Source organism: Saccopteryx leptura, chromosome 1, assembly GCF_036850995.1.
Source record: "Saccopteryx leptura isolate mSacLep1 chromosome 1, mSacLep1_pri_phased_curated, whole genome shotgun sequence".
Classification (NCBI taxonomy): Eukaryota; Metazoa; Chordata; class Mammalia; order Chiroptera; family Emballonuridae; genus Saccopteryx; species Saccopteryx leptura.
Genome location: NC_089503.1, coordinates 376,460,383 through 376,479,701, shown reverse-complemented (window position 1 = coordinate 376,479,701; position 19,319 = coordinate 376,460,383). Strand labels below are relative to the sequence as shown.

Genomic DNA, 19,319 nt, shown 5'->3' with positions numbered 1-19,319 from the left:
ATCCATGGATTTGCGTGTATGTTGGGGGGTCCTGGAACCAGTCCCTCCACAGATACTGAGGGATGGCTGTAATTTAAAATGAAATCATGCATCATTAATCTCCATAGTATCTAAACAAGTGCGAAGGAACAACAGCAAACGTATTCAGGAAAATATTCACTGGACTGAACAAAGATGTTCATGGCAGTATTATTTAAACGGAAAGAGCTGGGTTCCCTGGGGAAAAAGCTTCTGTAATCAGGTGGGTGATGTCACCATGTAATAGAACTGTATAGAACTGTAGGGGGAGGTGCATGCGGGAAATGGAAAGGGAGGACTTAGAACAGCGTGTTGCTTGTGAAAATTCGGTGGTCCTGTGTGTGTGTGTGTGTGGGGGGCTGCGCTGATGGTCTCAAATGGGTAGGTTCTGGGAAGCCCGTTCTGAGAGCAATTAAGTTAGTGTCAGGCCTTGAATTCTGGGTGGGGGTGGGGAGAGGTGAGCAAGGGCCAGACCACAGACTCCTGGGGGTGAGGCTAAGCCAAGGCTCCTTATTCTTAGGGAGGAGACTGCCTGGCTGGGTGCAGCGTGACGGTCCACTGGAAAATCCTTCCTTGCGCTAATCAAGATCCTTCTTGCTGGGGGGTTGACCCGTCCTTCTTTGTCCCTCCTCATTTTATATTTTATATGGTCGCACACTGTGCAGGGCAGCGCTACACTGAAGTGTAGATCTTCACTCTGCAGTTCCAGGGACCCTGTTTCCCAGACTTCGCATCTCGGCCTGAGGTCTGACGAATTCCAGAAGAGCTGTGGGGATTATGAAGCAGGATATATAAAATAATTAGAGCTGTCCAGAAAACCAGAGCAGGAGCAGAGGAGCTGGGGCGCACTCCCACCGCCCCTCCCCACTGTGGGCTCCTGCCTACCCCTTGAAGGGGCTGAGAGCGGTCAGCTCAGGCACTCTGTGCATTCACAGCATCCTCCGCTGGGTGCTTGTCCAAGAGCAACGTGCTGAGGGAGCACTTGTGAGCCATGGGGGCAGGGGTGGGGGCAGGGGTCAGGATGCTTTTTAATTTCTCATTAGCGATGACAGCTGTAGAACTCAAGCAATTAAGGAGGAAGACTCCCCCAGGATGCCAGAGGGCCGGTCCCCCCACCCAGCTGTGTAATCTTCCTCCCTTCCTCTTATTCCATTACCACTCCCCTCCACCCCATGCACACACGTGTGCTTGTGCATGCGTGCGTGCATACACACGTGCGCGCGCACACACACACACACACACACACACACACACACACACACAGAGGCTTCCCTTCTCGGGATCCAGGAAGTTGTGGGCTACAATTACGGGAGGAAAGGGTTGCAAAAGGGTCCCCTCCTCTGAGTTTCAGCAGGGGGAACAGGAAAGACACACTAGGGACATGCTGCCGAATCTAGAAGCGACTGTCTTTGACTTCCTCCCCTGGAGGTGGGCTGGACTGATGGAAGGAGGGTCTACTCTCTTTGGAGTTGGTATTAAGGATGAGGACATAAAAATGACTGAGGCCATAGGGGCTTCCCTGTGCTTCTAGACTAAGTGACCCCCCCAACCCAGCCTGACCTTTAGGGGTGCAGGAGAAGGGTTTCAGATGGGGAGGGCAGGGAGGAGCCTTTCTGTGATTCTGTTCAGATCTCTACCTCTGACATCTAACAGACTTCCTCTCCATCACCTATCTCCCTGGGCATTCCTTCCAGCAGCCCACTCTGAATGTTGCCCATTTTGTGGATTCTTGTTCTGTCCCTGGCTGGGGAGGGAGGGTACACGTACGTGTTCAATGCCATTCTTTTATTAGCATCAGTCCTGCTGCATGGACCCCACCACCACCATCACCGTTTTAGGATGCAGGAGCAAAGCTTTCTATCCCTGTTAACATATCTCCCTCCACCCAACAATTGACACTTGAAATCCCACCACAGTAACTTTTGCTTCTTTAAGGCTGTCTGTTTATTACATTGCAAATACCCCGGGGAAGGGAACCCCTTTATCATGAACAAAAGGTCCGACAGCTGATGTGATAAAGCAGTCATTGGAGTGGGGTCTTGCTGGCCAGGCTTCCCGGGACGGGGAGCGGCTGGGGGCAGCAGGTTTACAGAGAAGAGCAGATACGTGCCACAGCTCTCCGCTGCTTCTGAGTAAGACTTTAGGGTGTGGAAGAGGGGCAACCCAGGCTAGTCCTCTCTGGCCTGAAAGAAAAGGAGGCCTCCAAATTCTCATGGTCACGGCTTTATCATTAATAGCCTCATACAGCCTGGCCTGTGGTGGCGCAGTGGGTAAAGCATTGACCTGGAACGCTGAGGTCGCTGGTTTGAAATCCTGGGCTTGCCTGGTCAAGACACATACAGGAAGCAACTACTATGAGTTGATGCTTCCTGCTCCTCTCCCACCCCTTTCTCTCTCTCTCTGTAAAATCAATAGTTTTTTTTTTTTTTTTTTTTAACATAGCCTTATACAGACACGGAACCAGGGAACATCAATGATGCTATAAAGATGCTCAACACACAGCCCTTGCTCTCAAGATGGTTCGGGGCACCCAGCTCACTCAAGTGACCAATGAGGAGCTCATGGAGGTTTGAGAGGAAGGGTTTACAGTGCCAGGTGTTATCGGGAGGAGCAAGGAGAATTTGAGGCAGGGCAGAGGGGATGGTGAAGCTCTTTGAGAGCTAAAGAGGCCTCAGTTAGGCCGATAGTGGTGGAAACACAAAGGCGGGAACTTATGAGGAGGCATTCTGGAAAATGCATCTCTAGGACTCTGGCTATGGGGAGGATGGGAGAGGGAGGAACGGAGTGTGAGTCTAAGGTTCAGAGCCTGGGCGCACGGGCAAGGTGCTGTTACCGGCAGTGGAAGGGAAGGCCCGAGGAGCTGTGTTCAGATGGAAGGTGAGTCGTATCAGCAGGTTACATTTGGAATGGAGCCATTCCTCCCAGCAAAGGGCAAGACTGAAGGCAAGCCAAGCATATACAGCATGCAGCTTTTCCTGAAAGAACTGATACAAACATCAGCAGCCCTTCCAAGTGGTCAGCACAAGAGGCTAGACAATTTTCTCCAATAGCTTTGCTTGTGATCAAAAAACATTTTGCCCCTTTGTGGAATAGTCCTTGTGTAAGGACATGTGAACGGTTGGCTTTATGCCTTCTAGGAGTTTATTATCTAAATGGGGTGACATTAAAGTAAAAATTCATAAAAAGTGGTTATATGAATTTATGACTTCCCAATATACTGAGTATACTGTTCACAAAAATCAGGAGATATTTTATAGCTTTATATTCATTTTGAAATAGCCCCTAATTTTTGTGAGCAGCGTATATTAGTCATCCATTGCTGTATAGTAAATGACCACACACTTAGCACCTTGAAACAACATTTCTTTATTAGCCTGCAGTTCTGTGGGTCAGAAGCTTAGTATGACGTGGTTGAGTTCTCTCTCTCTCTCAGAGTATCAAAGGGCTGAAGTCAAGGTGTTGGTTGGACCGAGTTTTTATCTGGAGGCTCTGAAGGAAAAATCCACTTCCAAGCTCATTCTTATTGTTGGCAGGATTGAGCCCGTTGTGTCTGTAGCGCTGAGACTCTGTTCCCTGGCTGGCTGTCAGCCGGGGCTGCTGGCAGCGCCCGAAGGCTGCCTGTATTCCTTGCCACATGGTCCCCTCCATGTTGAATATCAACTCCTTCTTTAAATCTCTAACTTCCTCTTCTTTGACCAGCCAAAAAAAACTTTTCTTTTTTTTTTTCTTTCAATATTTTCTTTTGTTGTGGTAAAATACACACAACGTAAAACTTACCATCTCAACCATTTTTATTTGTTTTGTTTTTAATTTATTCATTTTTAGAGAGGAGAGTGAAAGGTAGGGGGAGGAGCAGGAAGCATCAACTCCTATATGTGCCTTGACCAGGCAAGCCCAGGGTTTCGAACCAGTGACCTCAGTGTTCCAGGTCAACACTTTATCCACTGCGCCACCATAGGTCAGGCTCAACCATTTTTAAGTGTACAGTTCAGCTGTGTTGAATCCATTCAACACATCGTGCAACCATCCGTCGCCAGAACTCTCTTCATCCTGTGAAACTGAGACTCAGTGCCCATTAAACACCAACTCCCATTCTCTCCTCCTCCCAGCCCCTAGCGACCACCATGACACTTGGTGTCTATAATTTCAACTACTCTAATACAAGTCAAAAGTGGAATCATGCGGTATTCGTCTTTGTACTGTATTATTGCACATAGCACAATGTCCTTAAGGTTAATAATCCACGTTGTGGGATTTCCTCCCATTTTAAGGCTGTATGATATCCATTCATTTGTCAGTGGACCCCTGGGTTGCTTCCACATTTTAGTTACTGTGAACAATGCTGCTACAAATAGAGGTGTACCCGCATTTCCTCAAGACCCTGCTTTTAATTCTTTCAGGTCAATGTCCAGAAGTGAAATTGCTGGATCATATGATAATTCTATTTTTAAGTTTTTGAGGAAACTACATACTGTTTTTCAAAGTGGTTGTACAATTTTATGGTCCTCCCAACAGCACATAAAAGTTCCAGTTTATCTATATATCCTTGTCAACACTTGTTATTTTCTGTTGTTTTTTTTTTAATTTTCTTTTTAGTGAGAGACAAAGAGAGAGACAGAGAGACAGGAAGGGAGACCAATGAGAAGCATCAACTCGTAGTTGTGTCACTTTGACTACTTTTCATATATACCTTGATGGGGTTAGGAGTGGGCTCAAGCCAAGCCAGTGACCCCTTGCTCAAGCCAGCAATCTTGGGCTCAAGCCAGCAACCTTGGGCTCAAGTCAGCGACCTTTGGGTTCAAGCCAGTGACACCATGCTCAAGCTGAATGAGTCTGCACTCAAGCTGGTGACCTCAGGGTTTCAAACCTGGTACCTCAACATCCAGGTTGATGCTCTATCCACTGAGCCACCACCAGTCAGGCTTCTCCTCCTCCTCCTCCTCCTCCTCCTCCTCCTCCTCCTCCTCCTTCTTCTTATAGCAGCCATCCTAACTGATGTGAAGTGGTAGCTCATCAGAGTTTTGATTTGCATTTCCCTAATGATTAGTGATATTGAATACCTTTTTATGTGCTTATTGGCCATTTATATATCTTCTTTAGAGAAATGTCCCTTCTAGTCTTTGCCCATTTTTGAATTAGGTTGTTTGTTCTTTGTTGTTGAGAAACTTTTTGTTGTTGTTCTACTTTTAAAGGGCTTGCATGATGAGTCAAGCTCATTGGGATAATCTCTCATTTGCAGAGTCAACTATAGATAACATAACGTAATCGCAGTGAAGTCTATCACAGTTACAGTCCTGGAATGACCACACTCACATCTTATCCAAGGGGAATACATTCTCAGACCCCCAGAGGATGCCTGAGACTGCAGATAGTACTGAATCCTATAAATTATGTGACTGTGGTCTCTTCCTCACTCTGTGATTACGGAGGCAGCTACTAAATGACTAACAGGAGGGTAGTGTATACAGTGTAGATATTGTGGACAAAGGGATGATTCACATCCCGGGCAGGATGGAGCTGGACGGCACAAGATTTCATCACGCTACTCAGAATGGCATGCAATTTAAAACCTATGAATTGTTTATTTCTAGAATTTTCCATCAAATATCTTTGGACCACAGTCGAGTGTGGGTAACTGAAACCACAGAAAGCAAAACCACGGATAAGGGGGGACTACTGTATACAGAGCATGTGCACAGAGGGGAATCCTGGGAGGCCATCTTAGAATTCTCCTTACCAGCCTCAATTAAATGTGAAGTTTCTATAGCAACTTCTCAGACTTTACATGTCCTGACCCCTAGCTACCTCTGTCCCCAGGCATTGAGACATCCCGACCTTTCCTCAAAAAGACAAGCATGTTCCAACTTCAGGGACATTGCACTTACTTCTCTCTCAGCCTGGAACACTCTTTCCCAGACATGCCCATGGCCTTCCTTCTTATTTCTTCCAGGTCTCTGTTTAGATACGGCCCTTTGCTGACCACATCTGAACTAGACATAGTCCCACCCAGCCTGCTCTGTCTCTAGCTCCTCACCTTGCTTTGTTTTCCTGCCTAGTATTTATTATCCCCTGACATATTATATATGTATATGTCTATTTATTTATTGCCTGCGTTCTCCAAATAGAAGTGAGGATATTAACTTTGTTCGTTCACTCTTCTATTTCCAGTGCCTCGAAGAGTGCCTAACACTTCTCAGTGAATACCTGGAATGAATTTACCACATATGTTTTCATGCCTACGGAGAGCTTTTGAAATGGAAAGGTTATTCTAGAGCACAAAGTAAATAAAAAATAGTTCCTGTATTTTTTTGTTTTGTACTCTAAATGTTCAATGAATTAAAAAACATGTAACTAGAGCAAATGAAACACAAAGTAAGCAGAAGAAAGGAACTAATAAATATCAGAGAAAATTAATAAAATAGAAAACAGAAAAACCTTAGATATCAATAAAACCAAAAGCTGTTATTTTCAAGAAGATCAATTAAATTGATAAACCTCTAGCCAGACTGAGCAGAAAAAAAAGAGAGAAGACACAAATCACCAGTATCAGGAAGAAAAGTGGTGATTTTACTGTAGACTATACAAATATTAAATGGATAATAAAAAAACATTATGAACAATTTGACTGCACTAATTTCTACAACTTAGAAGAAATAAACAAATTTCTTGAAAGACACAAACTATAGAAGTTTACTCAAGAAGAAATAGGTAGCTGTAACTGGATGGTTCAGGTGGTTAGAGCATTGTCCCAAAGCACAGGAGTTGCAGGTTTGATCCCCGATCAGGGCACATGCAGAGGCAGAGGCAATGGTGGGATTCAGCTGGTTTGCACCGGTTTGGCAGAACTGATACCTAACTTTTTGTTGAGTTTGGCTAACCGGTTGTTAAAATGGCACTTGTAATCAGGGTTCTCTTTAAGGTGGGCACCTGGGCAGCCGCCCAATGTACAAATCACAAATTTACATTTCTTACTCTTTTTTTTTTTTTTGTATTTTTCTGAAGCTGGAAACGGGGAGAGACAGTCAGACAGACTCCCGCATGCGCCCGACCGGGATCCACCCGGCACGCCCTCCAGGGGCGACGCTCTGCCCACCATGGGGTGTCGCTCTGCCACATCCAGAGCCACTCTAACGCCTGGGGCAGAGGCCAAGGAGCCATCCCCAGCGCCCGGGCCATCTTTTGCTCCAATGGAGCCTTGGCTGCGGGAGGGGAAGAGAGAGACAGAGAGGAAGGAAGGGGGGGTGGAGAAGCAAATGGGTGCTTCTCCTATGTGCCCTGGCCGGGAATCGAACCCGGGTCCCCCACACGCCAGGCCGACGCTCTACCGCTGAGCCAACCAGCCAGGGCCTTCTTACTCTTTTTTAATGTTCATCTGAGCAACAGTGTATTCTGAGTGCCCATAGTCATGTTCATTCCGTCCATAGGTGAAAAACATTGCAAGTGAGGGCGCCAATCAAGAAACAATATCAAAATATCTTAAATGACAGTTTTATTGTTTTTTGTCAAGTATTATGGAATATTTTTTGTTAATATTTAAAAACTCTTCCTTATAACATAATCTAGTTTTGTGTATCTCTTTTATTGTTCTTATTTAAGTAGTAAATGGATGAAACAATAAACTACCTTTCGGTATATATTTTTTTATACTTAAAATGGTCATTTGGGCAGAGAACCGTTCATTAAATTATTAGAATTCCACCACTGGGCAGATTGATGTTCCTGTCTCTTTCTCTCTGTTCCTCTCTCACTAAAATCAATAAATAAAATAAAATAAAATACTTAAAAAAAGAAGAAATATGTAACCTGAATAGACCTATATCTATTTTTAATAAGTAGGATTTGTAGTTAAAAGACTTTCTACAAAGAAAACTCCAGTCCCAAAAACTTTACCGATAAGACATGCCAAATACTTATGGAAGAAATAATACCAATTCCACACAAACTTTTCTAGAAAATTATAGGGTAGGAAATATTTTCCAACTCATTCTATGAGACCAAAATCAGACCAAGATATTACGAGAAAATTATAGACCAATATCCCTCAGGAGCACTGATGCAGAAATTCTAAACAAAGTTTTCATAAGTTGAATCTAACTCTATTTCATCTTCATTTCTATCTATATGATAATACAGTGTGTCCGTAAAGTCATGGTACATTTTTGACTGGTCACAGGAAAGCAACAAAAGATGACAGAAATGTGAAATCTGCACCAAATAAAAGGAAAACTCTCCTAGTCTCATACCTATTCAGTGCAGTTCGATGTGGGCTCATGCACAGATTTTTTAGGGCTCCTTAAGTAGCTATCCCGTATAGCCTCTACAGACTCGTCACTGACTGATGGCCTACCAGAACGGGGTTTCTTTCAACTGCTATCCCACTGAGTAATGTTATTCCTATGTGGTGGTGCTTCGTTATAAACGCGCCAATATTCATGTTGCACTTTGGTCACGGATTTGAATTTAGCGAGCCACAGAACACACTGAACTTTCCTCTGTATTGTCCACATCTCGACTGGCATGGCCGTGGGTTGCTCCTCTGTATACACGGTGTTATAGCATCATCTGTGCATGCGCACATGCTGCCACATCATCCTACAGAAACTGGGAGGGTTTTCCTTTTATTTGGTGCAGATTTCACATTTCTATTGTCTTTTGTTGCTTTCCTGTGACCGGTCAAAAGTGCACCATGGCTTTATGGACACACTGTACATCATGATCAAGTGGCTTTTAGCTTAGGAATATAAAGTTAGTAACATTAAAAAATCACTCAACAGCCTGACCTGTGGTGGCGCAGTGGATAAAGCCTTGACCTGGAACGCTGAGGTCGCCAGTTCGAAACCCAGGGCTTGCTTGGTCAAGGCACATATGGGAGTTGATGCTTCCTGCTCCTCCCTACCTTCTTTCTCTCTCTCTCTCTCTTCTCTGAAATGAATAAATAAAATAAAAATAATTAAAAAAATCACTCAACACAATTCATCATATTATCAAATTAAAAGAAAAAGCAATTATGTTGATAGATGAACATAAAAAGCATTTGTCAAAAAAGGATATTGACAAAATCCAATATTCATTCCAGATCAGAGAATCTCAGCAAACCAGGAATAGAAAGAAACTTTCACAGTCTGATAATGAGCCTCTCCGTAAAACTTATGATGGTGAAAGATTGAACGTTTTTCTTTTAAAATTAAGAATAAGACAAGGATGGGGCCTAGCCAGTTACCGAGTCAGTGAGAATGTTGTCCTGAAACCAACGAGGTTGCGGGGTTGATCCCGGTCAGGGCACACATGGGAACCAGCCAACGAGTGCACGACTGAGTGGAACAACAAACGAATGCTTTCCTTCCCCCTCCCTTCTCTCTCCCTTCCTCTCTCTGTCTCTCTAAAAATTAATCAATCAATCAATAAAAAATGAAGCACAGGCCAGATAGCTTGGTTGGTTGGAGAGTCGTCCGGAGTGTGGAGGTTACCAACGTAGTCCCCATCGGGGCACATATGGGAATAGCTCAATGATTCCCCCATTTCTACTGACACATGTTTGATTTCCATGACTTCTCTTGTTCTCTTTATAGAAAATACTATCCTATTTATGTTTCATTTTTCAATATTTTTCCTTGTCATTCTCTGGATATAATAACAATGTGGTGTTATTTTTAAGCTCTCTTCTTGCTACACTGTCTCGGCTTCCTCCAAGGCACTTCTTGTTTTGGTCTCTGTCTTTTGTGTTAGAAGGTTTCTTCATATGTCTCATAAGTCTTGTTTTTTTTTTTTTTTTTTTTAAGTATGGAGATCTGAAAAGCTGGTTGGACGCTCTGAGTGTGTGTGAGCCTGTGCGGTTTGTCATCTGTGGGCTTCCCACTCGGGTGAACTGGCCGGGCTAGCTCGTGTGAAGCCTCTGATGTAGTAGTGTCGTTGGGCCTCTTCTTCCTTGCAGGTTGGTCAGATTCCACAGAGATGCATCCTCCGGTTTCTAGCTCGGAGGACAAAAGCCAGTATTCTGGGATTTCAGCAGGTAAGAGGACGCAGGTCTCAGCATCCTCCATGTGAACCTTTTCAGTAAGATACTTCTGCCTTTAGTGTCCTGGGGTTCCCCTGTCAGAGACCCCTTCTTACCCCTCACCAGGGAATAAGCCTCTACCCTTTATGCCTGGCTGTGTGGGGAAGGGGAAGCGCTGAGGATTTGATTGCTTTTGAAAACCACTTTCTACCAGTGTTCTTTATTTACTCAATCCCCCTCCCCCTCGCTTCCAGAGGTAATGGTGCCACGGATTGGACTACGGAGCCTGTGGGGGATTCTGGGTGTAGGTTGGGTGGTTATGGCTTTCCCCACCTTCTGCTCCATGTTCTTTACTGCTCCACCTGCTTTCTAGCTTCCAGTGGGGTGTTGTTGTTACCTCCGCTCCCATCCTTCCCGCCCTTGTGGGTGTATACTTTAAGAAATCAAAATGAGAGAAAAACTTAGAAAGCCTTTAACTTTGCTTTAATGGAGTTTCAGGACAAAGCAAAAGCGCATGCAGGTGTTCAGGCTGCCATTTTTCCCCGGAAATGGTTTAATCCATTATTAGAGGCTTTTATTACTACCAATTCCATGAGTCATGTAAGCTCTGCTCAGGAGCTGACCTGCACATTCCACGAGGAAAGAATTGTGTCCATCAGCTTTAGTATGGTATTTCTCTCCCAGCACAGGCCCGGGTATATCAGTAAGTATTCACTAAATTTATGAGTCGACAAATGAGCTGCCTTTAGGGCTTTTATTATTTAAAAAAAATTCCTCAATATATACAGATGACCAACAGACATATGGAAAGATGCTCAATGTCACTAATTATTAGAGAAATGCAAATGAAAGCCACCATGACTTACCGCTTCACACCTGTCAGAATGGCTATCGTCAATAAATCAACAAGCACAAGTGTTGGTGAGGATGCGGAGAAAGGGAGCCCTTGTGCACTGTTGGTGGGATTGCAAGTTGGTGCAGCCACTGTGGGAAACAGTATGGAGATTCTTCAAAAAAATTAAAACTAGAACTATCTTATGACCCAGCAATTCCATGTCTGGGTATTTATTCAAAGAAATCCAAAACACGAATTTGAAAAGATAAATGCATCCTTATTTTCATTGCAGCATTATTTACAATAGCCAAGATAGAGATACAACTTAAGTTTTCATCGATAGATGACTGGATAAAAAAGATGTGGAATATACACACAATAGGATGAACTCTTGCCATGTGTGACAACATGGATGGACCTTCCTAGGTCCATCTTAGCGTAATTAGTTTGACAGAGGAAGACAAATACTATACGATTTCACCTATATGTGGAATCTTAAAAAACAAATCAAACAAACAGAACAGAAACAAACTCATAGACACGGAGAATAAACTGATGTTTGTCAGATGGGAGGAGAGTTGGGGGACTGGGTGAAAAAGGTGAAGGGATGAAGAAGTACAAATTGGCAGTTATAAAATAGTCACAGGGATGTAAAGTACAGCATAGGAAATAAAATAATACTGTAATAACTATGTATGGTGCCAGGTGGGTACTAGACTTGGTAAGTTACATAAATGTCTAACCACTATTCTGTACACCTGAAACTTATATAATGTTGAATGGCAACTATAATAAAAAAATTTTTTTAAAGAAAAATAAAATTTCCTCAATGATGTCAAGACTTCATCCTTGGGAACTGAATAGTATGTGGAAAGAACCAAACGTTATTTAATGCCAAGACACGTGACCTAGAAGCGTGAGTGAATTGAGCAGGTAATGACAACACCTTTTTTTTTTTTTGATCCCAAACAAGGTGTGGCATCAAGTTATGAGATTGATTTCCTTGTTTATTGCACAGTGAAGTCGGAGGTCAATTCACAAAAAGAAGTCCAAAAGTGTTTAGAGCAAACTTTGTTTGCCTAGGTGTGTAGGGCCCACTTTTTGGATGTATGAGGTTTCGCAGGTAATTTGGAAGCAAACGGAATATGGTTTGGGTTACAGGACATTTTGTCTTTCATATAAGAAAAGAGAAAGTTGAACTGGATGAGCTCCCACTACTCTTTCTGCCACGAAGTTCGATCGATTCTAAGTCTTTGTGGGGCATGAGGTGTGACTGCAGGGGTGACAGAGTGCAGAAGGCGACTCTAGGGAACACGCACCCTAGTGGGCAGGAGGGGAGGGGTGCTGTGAATGGCAGCTTGCTTCCCTGCAGCCAGAGTGGGGTTAGGCATCTGGGCACCTCTACCTGGCTTGAAATGACAACACCAACAACCCCAAACATTTATTATGGACTCACTCCATGCCAGCACCATGCTTTACACACACAGCCTCCTTGCCATAGCCCTGTAGAGTCACTAGTGTTATTATCCCCATTTTCTGGGTAAGGAAACTGAGTCACAGGGAGATGAATGTAGTGTAGACATTCAAAGTCAGTTCAACCCCAGAATGACAAAAGAAAGATGGCAAAGGAGGCCAGGGGGGAGACCATTCCCCATGGCCAAATTTTATTATAACAGCTGACGACTGATGGCAGTGTGTGTGAAAATCAGTTGGCAAAGGCTTTTCCGGTGGTTCCTCCATGTACGATTGCTGATTGACCAAAGTTGTCCATTTCATTATCAAAACGTTGCTAAAATTGTTGATCAACAGAAGGAGAGAATATAGGTTTCTCTTATAGGCAGTTAAAATAGAGCTGGAATCGACTGGAACATTCTGGTGATTGAGCGATCAAGGTAAACAATTTTTCTGACTCACTATGAGATGTGTATTTTTCCGACCTCTGCTACCGATTATGCGAAAGCCCTCGTGAGGCAAGACCACCCACTTCTTTCTGCAGTGACTGCGGTGCTCTTGCTGCACCCTGAACACGCTGCGATGGGACCTGACCTCCAGTGGGTTCTGATTGGAAACCCCAAAAGCATTTAACTAGAGTTTTGGTATCACCTTGCATTACTGTTGTTTCTTTTGTTGAGTGCAAAAAGGAAATTCTGGGTTTTGGTTCATTCTTTTACTCAACCCAGAATGTAGGCTTTGGAGCCAGCCAGCCAGTTTAAATCCCAGCTCTGTTTTTCATTTGCTGTATAACCTTGGGCAAGTTAAAGTGTCCAAGCTGTAGTTTTACAGTTACAATCTACGTCACAGGGTTGTTGTGGGGATTGATGTGATAACGGAAGGCACATTGTAGGAATGCCATCAAAGGCAGTATCTACCATTTTACCCTCATTATTCACAAAGAGGCTACAAGTGGATATGTATACCGAGAGGCTTGCATTATTACTTTTTAGATTGGGGTGGAGGGTGATACAGGTCACTGAAAAATACAGTCCCTACTATGTCAGTGTGCTTAGATCTCTCTCTCTCTCTCTCTCTCTCTCTCTCTCTCTCTCTCTGCATCCACAAAGTTAAATGCATGGAAGAGTAGAAGTACAGACAAATGCTGTAGGGGTTTGCGGGGAGACCACTGAGGAGGTATGGTCCAGGAAGTCTTGTTTTAGGGTTGGCATCCTCATGGCTGTGGGGGCGTAGACCAGGATAAAGCACTGTGTGTGTTTGGGGCTGCCCTAAGACCTGTCTGGCAGAAGGAGGATGCCTGTGTGGGGAGGCAGTGGGCAGGAAGGCTTCAGAGTAAGCTGGGGCCACACACAACAATAATATTATTAATAGTGGGAATACCAACCACTGCTTATTCAGAGTTTATTATGTGCAGGCCAGGTACTTACACTATATTCTTTCCTTATATTACGTAATGTCATCCTCATGGCAACCCTGTGAGGCAGGCGTTATCGTCACAAATTTGCAAGGACATGGAGGCTCAGAGACGTTGGGGAACTTACCCAAGGACACAGAACAAGAAACTGGCAGACCCACAATTTGGATGCACAAATATATGCACAGATACTGACACAGACAGACACACACAGGGGCCCAAGCTCAGGTGACAGACAGTTACGTCCCTCCTTTTCCTTTGTTCCCCTCCCCTCTAGCTGAGTGAGGGGTTACTTCTCTCTCCTTTGAAGGGTCCAGGGTGAAAAAGTGACCCCGCTGCTCATCTACCGCACCTGTGCCTCAAATATTCCTGTGGCTCGAGTCCCGGGACAGGCAGCGAGAAGGCAGGGCTGGGACAAGGACCAGGGGAGTGAGGTGACAGACTGCAGCATTTAAGGAGGCACTCACTCTCAGGGCCAACCCTGCACTTGAGACTAAACATCTCCTTAAATTTTGTGCCCTGGCCACTGCATTTGCCTCATACTAGTTTAGTTGTGACCCTGCATGGGGGGTGGGGTGGGGGTGCAGCTTTGCTGTGTGGACCAAGAAACTTCTTATTCCAAAGTCTGGCAGAAATTCCCAGGGTTAGGCCACCGGTCTTCGTTCTGTCCCCAATTGAACTGGGTGGGTAGGGTTTGGTCTCAGATACTCTTTCCATTATTTAAATGCTCCCTTCTTGTCCCTGCAAACTCCAAGCAGCCCCTCTCCAGGTCTGGCCCACACTCCTCTGTGCCTAGGTGGCTGACCTTGGCTGCTCAGCCTGGTGCCCCTCCTCCCGCAGTAGGGGGTGGGGGCAGCTGGTTGGTCCCAGGGGCCTATGCGGAGAGCCCCAGGGGTTGGGAAGTCCAACACTGCTCTCCCTCGCCCTCTAGAGGCTTGGTGTGGCACTGGGTGAGGCACCCAGGAGGGGTCCTGATTGAGGAGGGGGCTGGGGGCTTCCAAGCATGTCTGGAAGGTATCTAGAGTCAGACAACTGCTTCATCTGAAACCTGCTGATGGAAAGTGCCCAGCAAGGTGGTGCTGTTGGCTCAGACAGAAAGGGGTTCAAGGCCCCCCAGCTCCGTCTGGGTGGGTGAGGGAGGTTCTCCCTCCTGTGGGACAGAGCGGGGGCTCCCTAGCCTGCACCCTGCCAGCCCAACTGGACAGCCCCCTTCACTTCTCACCTTCCCCTCGGGCCGTTCCAAGGAGGCTGGAGGCTGCCCCTGCCAGCGCTGCGTGGGAGGGGTAACTGTGATTCTGTCTTTGGACAGCCACGCGTCTCCAGAGTGGGCCCCAGGTGGCTTTGCGAGGACAGAGCCCGAGAAGATGGTGTGAGAAATCTTTGGCTCGTGGTTGGGTAGGATGGACAGAGAAGGGGGTGGAGGAGGATGTGGAGAGAGTCTGGGAGGGTTGACAGAGTGACAGAGGTGTAGAGTCACTTAATAACCCTTTCCAGGCTGGAATATGGGGCGCTGGGAGTGGGCCCACCCAACTCCCTTGTAATACATAACTCATTTGCATAGCAGCTTATCTGCTCACCTGGCCTCCGTCGGGGTACTCTGACCTCACCTCGCGTTGTTCATGATTTATTTGGCTGTGGCATTTAGGGGGCTTGGGCCAACTCTGTTGCTCATTCTTCTTCTGCCTCGGTCCTCACTGCAGCAAAGCGAAGGTGGCTAAGGGAAAGGGACTTCCTAGCCGGGCGGGTTTTCAGCCTCAGCTCCCTGAGGAGGCCGGAGATTCCTGGGTTTTGGACAATGGTGGTGGTGGTGGTGGTGGTGGGGACTATGGAATGAGTTATAGAATTGTCCTACCTGTCCAAGTGCCAGGCCAGGAGCAAAGCAAAGGCAGACCGTCTCCTAGAGCCTTGCGAGCTGTCCCCAGGTGAGGGTAAGGGGCAGTCAGAGGGAAAGCAGGACTGTTGAGTGTCTTGGGGGAAGGACAGCCTTGTCCTCCTCACAGCCTGCCCTCCGGGCACCCCCAGCCTCCCCCTCCCCAGTGCCTGCTGGGCGTCCTTTCTGCTTCTCAAGCAGTAGCTCTGGGCTCTCCTGCCCCAGCCGACGTCACAGTGCAGGCAGAGGTTCTGCCCCAGAGAGGTCCTGTTGTGCCTGGAGTGTGCCTCGGGGTTTCCAGGGAAGGGATCCCAGGGCCGGGGTGCCCTCTTACCCCACCAGGGAACGGGCTTTCCCTCCATCTCCCAGAAACACTTGCTCTGCCACTTGACAGCCTTCTCATTCCATTCCCCGGCTGCCCTGCTCTCGGCCCCACCACACCCCTGACAAATTCCTTACCCCACTTCAGCTCCCAGATCAGAGGCACAGGCACCCCACCCACCTCCGCTTCCAAACACGAGGCGGAGGGGGGGGGTCCAGGAGCTGACACCCTTTCTCGCCCTCTCCTCCTTGCTCTCTTCCTCCTCTCCCCTTCTCTCCCACTCCTTGACATTTCATCTAGGCCAGGAGCAGGACTAGAAGTCTCTAGGTAAACATCCGGCTGCTCTCATCCCGTGAATTCCCCAGAGATGGTGAGTTTGGTAGGCTTCTGCTTATCTAACTTAAATCCTTCTTGCTACAACCCCAGCTGTTCTGGCTGATGACAACAAGCCAATGCAGCTGTTTATCAGACAATGGATGGAAGAGTATGCTGCCCCCCCCCACACCTGCACCCCAGTAATCTTTATAGCATCTCTGAGTGCTGGTCCCGAGGGGCCCCCTGGCCCTCCCTCTCTCTCCTTTAGTCAGCCAGGCCACGGGCCGAGTGTCCACAGCTCCCACCCTTACCGCTTCCTCCCCTCCCCTCCAGCCGTGGACTGGGGGCCCTAACCAGCTTCAGAAACCAGTCCACCCTTCACTCAATGGAGAAGACACTGAGGGCCGAGATGGGCAGTGCCCTATTCCACGTCACACAGCAAGGCAGTGACGGTTCCTGGCTTTCGAACTTAGGTTCCTGACTTCCAGCCCTGGCCCCCCATGTGGACCCCCGAGGAGCTGCTCAGGAAGCAGCAGCGCTTAATGCCAGGGCTTAGGGACACTCCCTGTGCGAGAGGCTCGCGGGTGACCGCTCGGGCAGTCTAGGCAGAAGGGCGCTCTGGGGACGTCCAGCGCCCCCTCAGCCCCGATCCTCGGCTTGCTTGGAACATCTGGATTTCTGGGAACACAGCTCTCTTCTCTGTGGGGCCTCCTCATTCATGGGTGTGTGTGGGTGGTGGTGGTTGTGCGTGTGCATGTGCGTGTGGTTTATTAGCTCCTGTGACCTTCATCCCAGAGACCCGAGGAGTGATGGAGAGGAAATTGGCGGATGGAAGGGGGAGGGGGCCCGGCCATGCAGCGGGCAGGCCAGCCCCTCCCCCCCTGCCCCGGGGCCATGGTGAGTCCGGTGCAGGCAGACTCACTGGGCCTGCCTCTGTCCTCTTTAAAGCCTCCGCTCGGGCAGGGTTTGGGGGCGGGGGTGGGTGCCCCTCGCTGCACTCATTGCTCTCTCCAGCACTGCCACCCCAGCTCCCCTAGCACCCATCTCCTCAGAAGTCGCCCTTCTGCAGGCTCTTCCCTAGTCTCTGGAAGGCCAGTGGGAACTGGGGAGATGTGAAGACCATCTCTTCCCCTAGCTTGTCCCCCGCTGCCCAGCCTAGCCCCCACTAGTGAGTGGGACGTGGGGAGCAGTCGCCTCCCAGGGAGCCCCGGTTTCTGACAGGCACGGAGAAGCGCCCAGCCAACAGGACAGGACAGGACAGGAGTTCGTCTGGGACAGTGGGGGCTGGCGGAGAGGAGGGGGAGAGAAGCAGGAGAGGCTGCGTAGAAATACTGAGGGAAAAGAGAGAAGGAGTGACAGCAAAGTGCTTTCTTTCACTGCTCATAACCATCTGTGATCGGGGCACTCGGGGTTGGAACCCCAGCCCAGGGCTGGGTTGGCCATGTCCACCGTTGTTTTAGCAGTGGCTGGAACCTTTGAGTTCCTTGCTATGGTGGGTGTGGGCTACACTCACGTATGGGGAATGGGGGGGGGGGGTGTCCTGACCTGGTCTTCCCAGGAGCGAGAAGATATGGAGGCAGGTAGACCAGGGCCTCGGACAGGCCTCATTCTCAGCTGGGAACCGCACATTCCAGCCGAGAGTGGAGAGTGGACTGGGCAGATGCTCAGCTGGTACAGCCCAGCACGGCCACCTAATTGGTAAACAGCTGCTGTTCCAGCCCCTGAGTCCTCTGTATGCCTCTCTGACCACCCCTGTCCCTTCCTGGGTCCCTGGGACCTCCCCAGCTCGATGTGAACTGTGCCAGGGCCGTAACAGTGTTAAACACTATTTTAGCCGCCACCCTCCGTTGGGCTTAGGTGTCTCAGAGCTGGGCTTAGGTGTCTCAGAGCTGGGCTTAGGTGTCTCAGAGCTGGGGCTACCCAGGGCCCGGTATTGGGACTTGGGGAAGCTGGCAGCGGGCACAGCTCGGAGTGTGCCCTACCTTTCCCGATGCTTCCAGCTGGTTCTGGGAGGAGGTGGGTCTGAGTGGGCTGGCCTGTGGGGAGATGTAGCCAGGACCATCTTTCCAGGGGACCCTAGAAGGACATGGTTCACACTAGCCCCCCCCCCCCACGTGGGAAGGAGGAGCAAACAATGGAGCCCTAGGCCCAGCAGCTGACCTGCTCCAGCCACACACGGGCCACAGTGCTAGGTCCCTTCCTGGGCACAGCCTGGCTCCCCCAACTAGCTAGTCAACCCTTGGGGGCAGAAGGCCTATGTATCCCCAAAGTGCCTGATTCAGTCCTGGACCCCGAGGAAGTGATTAAGTGGCCCTTGGAGGGGTGGAAAGGGCACCAAGCTATGAATCAAGAAGTGTGAGTGTAGGGGTCGCCCCAGTGTAGCCGTATGAATGGCTCAGGACCGCTCTGGGCCTCATGGTGCTCATCCGCCCAGCGAAGGGATTCACAAACTTCTTCTTTAAGCAGCAGAGCCTTTTCTTCAGATGAAATTCCCATGAACCTCCACAATCAGTGAGGCAGATAAAACTGGGTGTGCTTTGCCAGCCTACTCCCACCCCTCCCCAATCTGCCCCACCTCTGAGGACCCCCAAGACCCCCAAGATCATGGTCTGATGTTCTCCTCACACGGTTGCCTGTCACTGATTAGCTCGAAGACATTAGGCCAGGCTGCTCCTGGGAGCTGAGGGAGGTCTTCCCCACTCCCCATGGCCCACTGTGCCCTTCTGGGTCTGGGAAGGCAGGCAGGAAGGTGGGGGTGACCCCTCCCTTCCAGGGTGCCAATCATTAACTGGTGTTTATCTTTGTGAACTGTCCTGGAGGGCCCGGGGCATGGGCCAGGCTTCCGGGCAAGGCCCAAGGGGTCACCAGAAAAGGAGGGAAAGGACCCTTCCTGCTAAGAAGTGGAGGGGGGGGGGCATGTTGGGTCCCTGCTTCTTTCTTCCCCCAGGATTTTCCTGAAGAAACCTACAATGCAGCCAACTCAGTGACAACCTGGTGACACAGTTGCTCCAAAGAAAAGCTAAAGCGGGAACCAGGCCAACCCCCCAACCCCCAGTCAACTTTGGCACGCATTGTGTGATTTTTTTTTTTAAATAGGAG

At 48.2% G+C, this 19,319-nt stretch overlaps 1 protein-coding gene across 1 annotated transcript in view; it reads left to right on the top strand.

The window, feature by feature from the left end:
* Window positions 1-19,319, top strand: part of VEGFA (vascular endothelial growth factor A) — a 51,825-nt gene that overhangs the window by 10,022 nt on the left and 22,484 nt on the right. Inside the window, exon 3 of the mRNA XM_066360305.1 lies at window positions 18,078-18,236. Within this exon, the coding sequence (XP_066216402.1) occupies window positions 18,078-18,236 (159 nt within the window). The remainder of the gene's footprint in view (window positions 1-18,077; window positions 18,237-19,319) is intronic.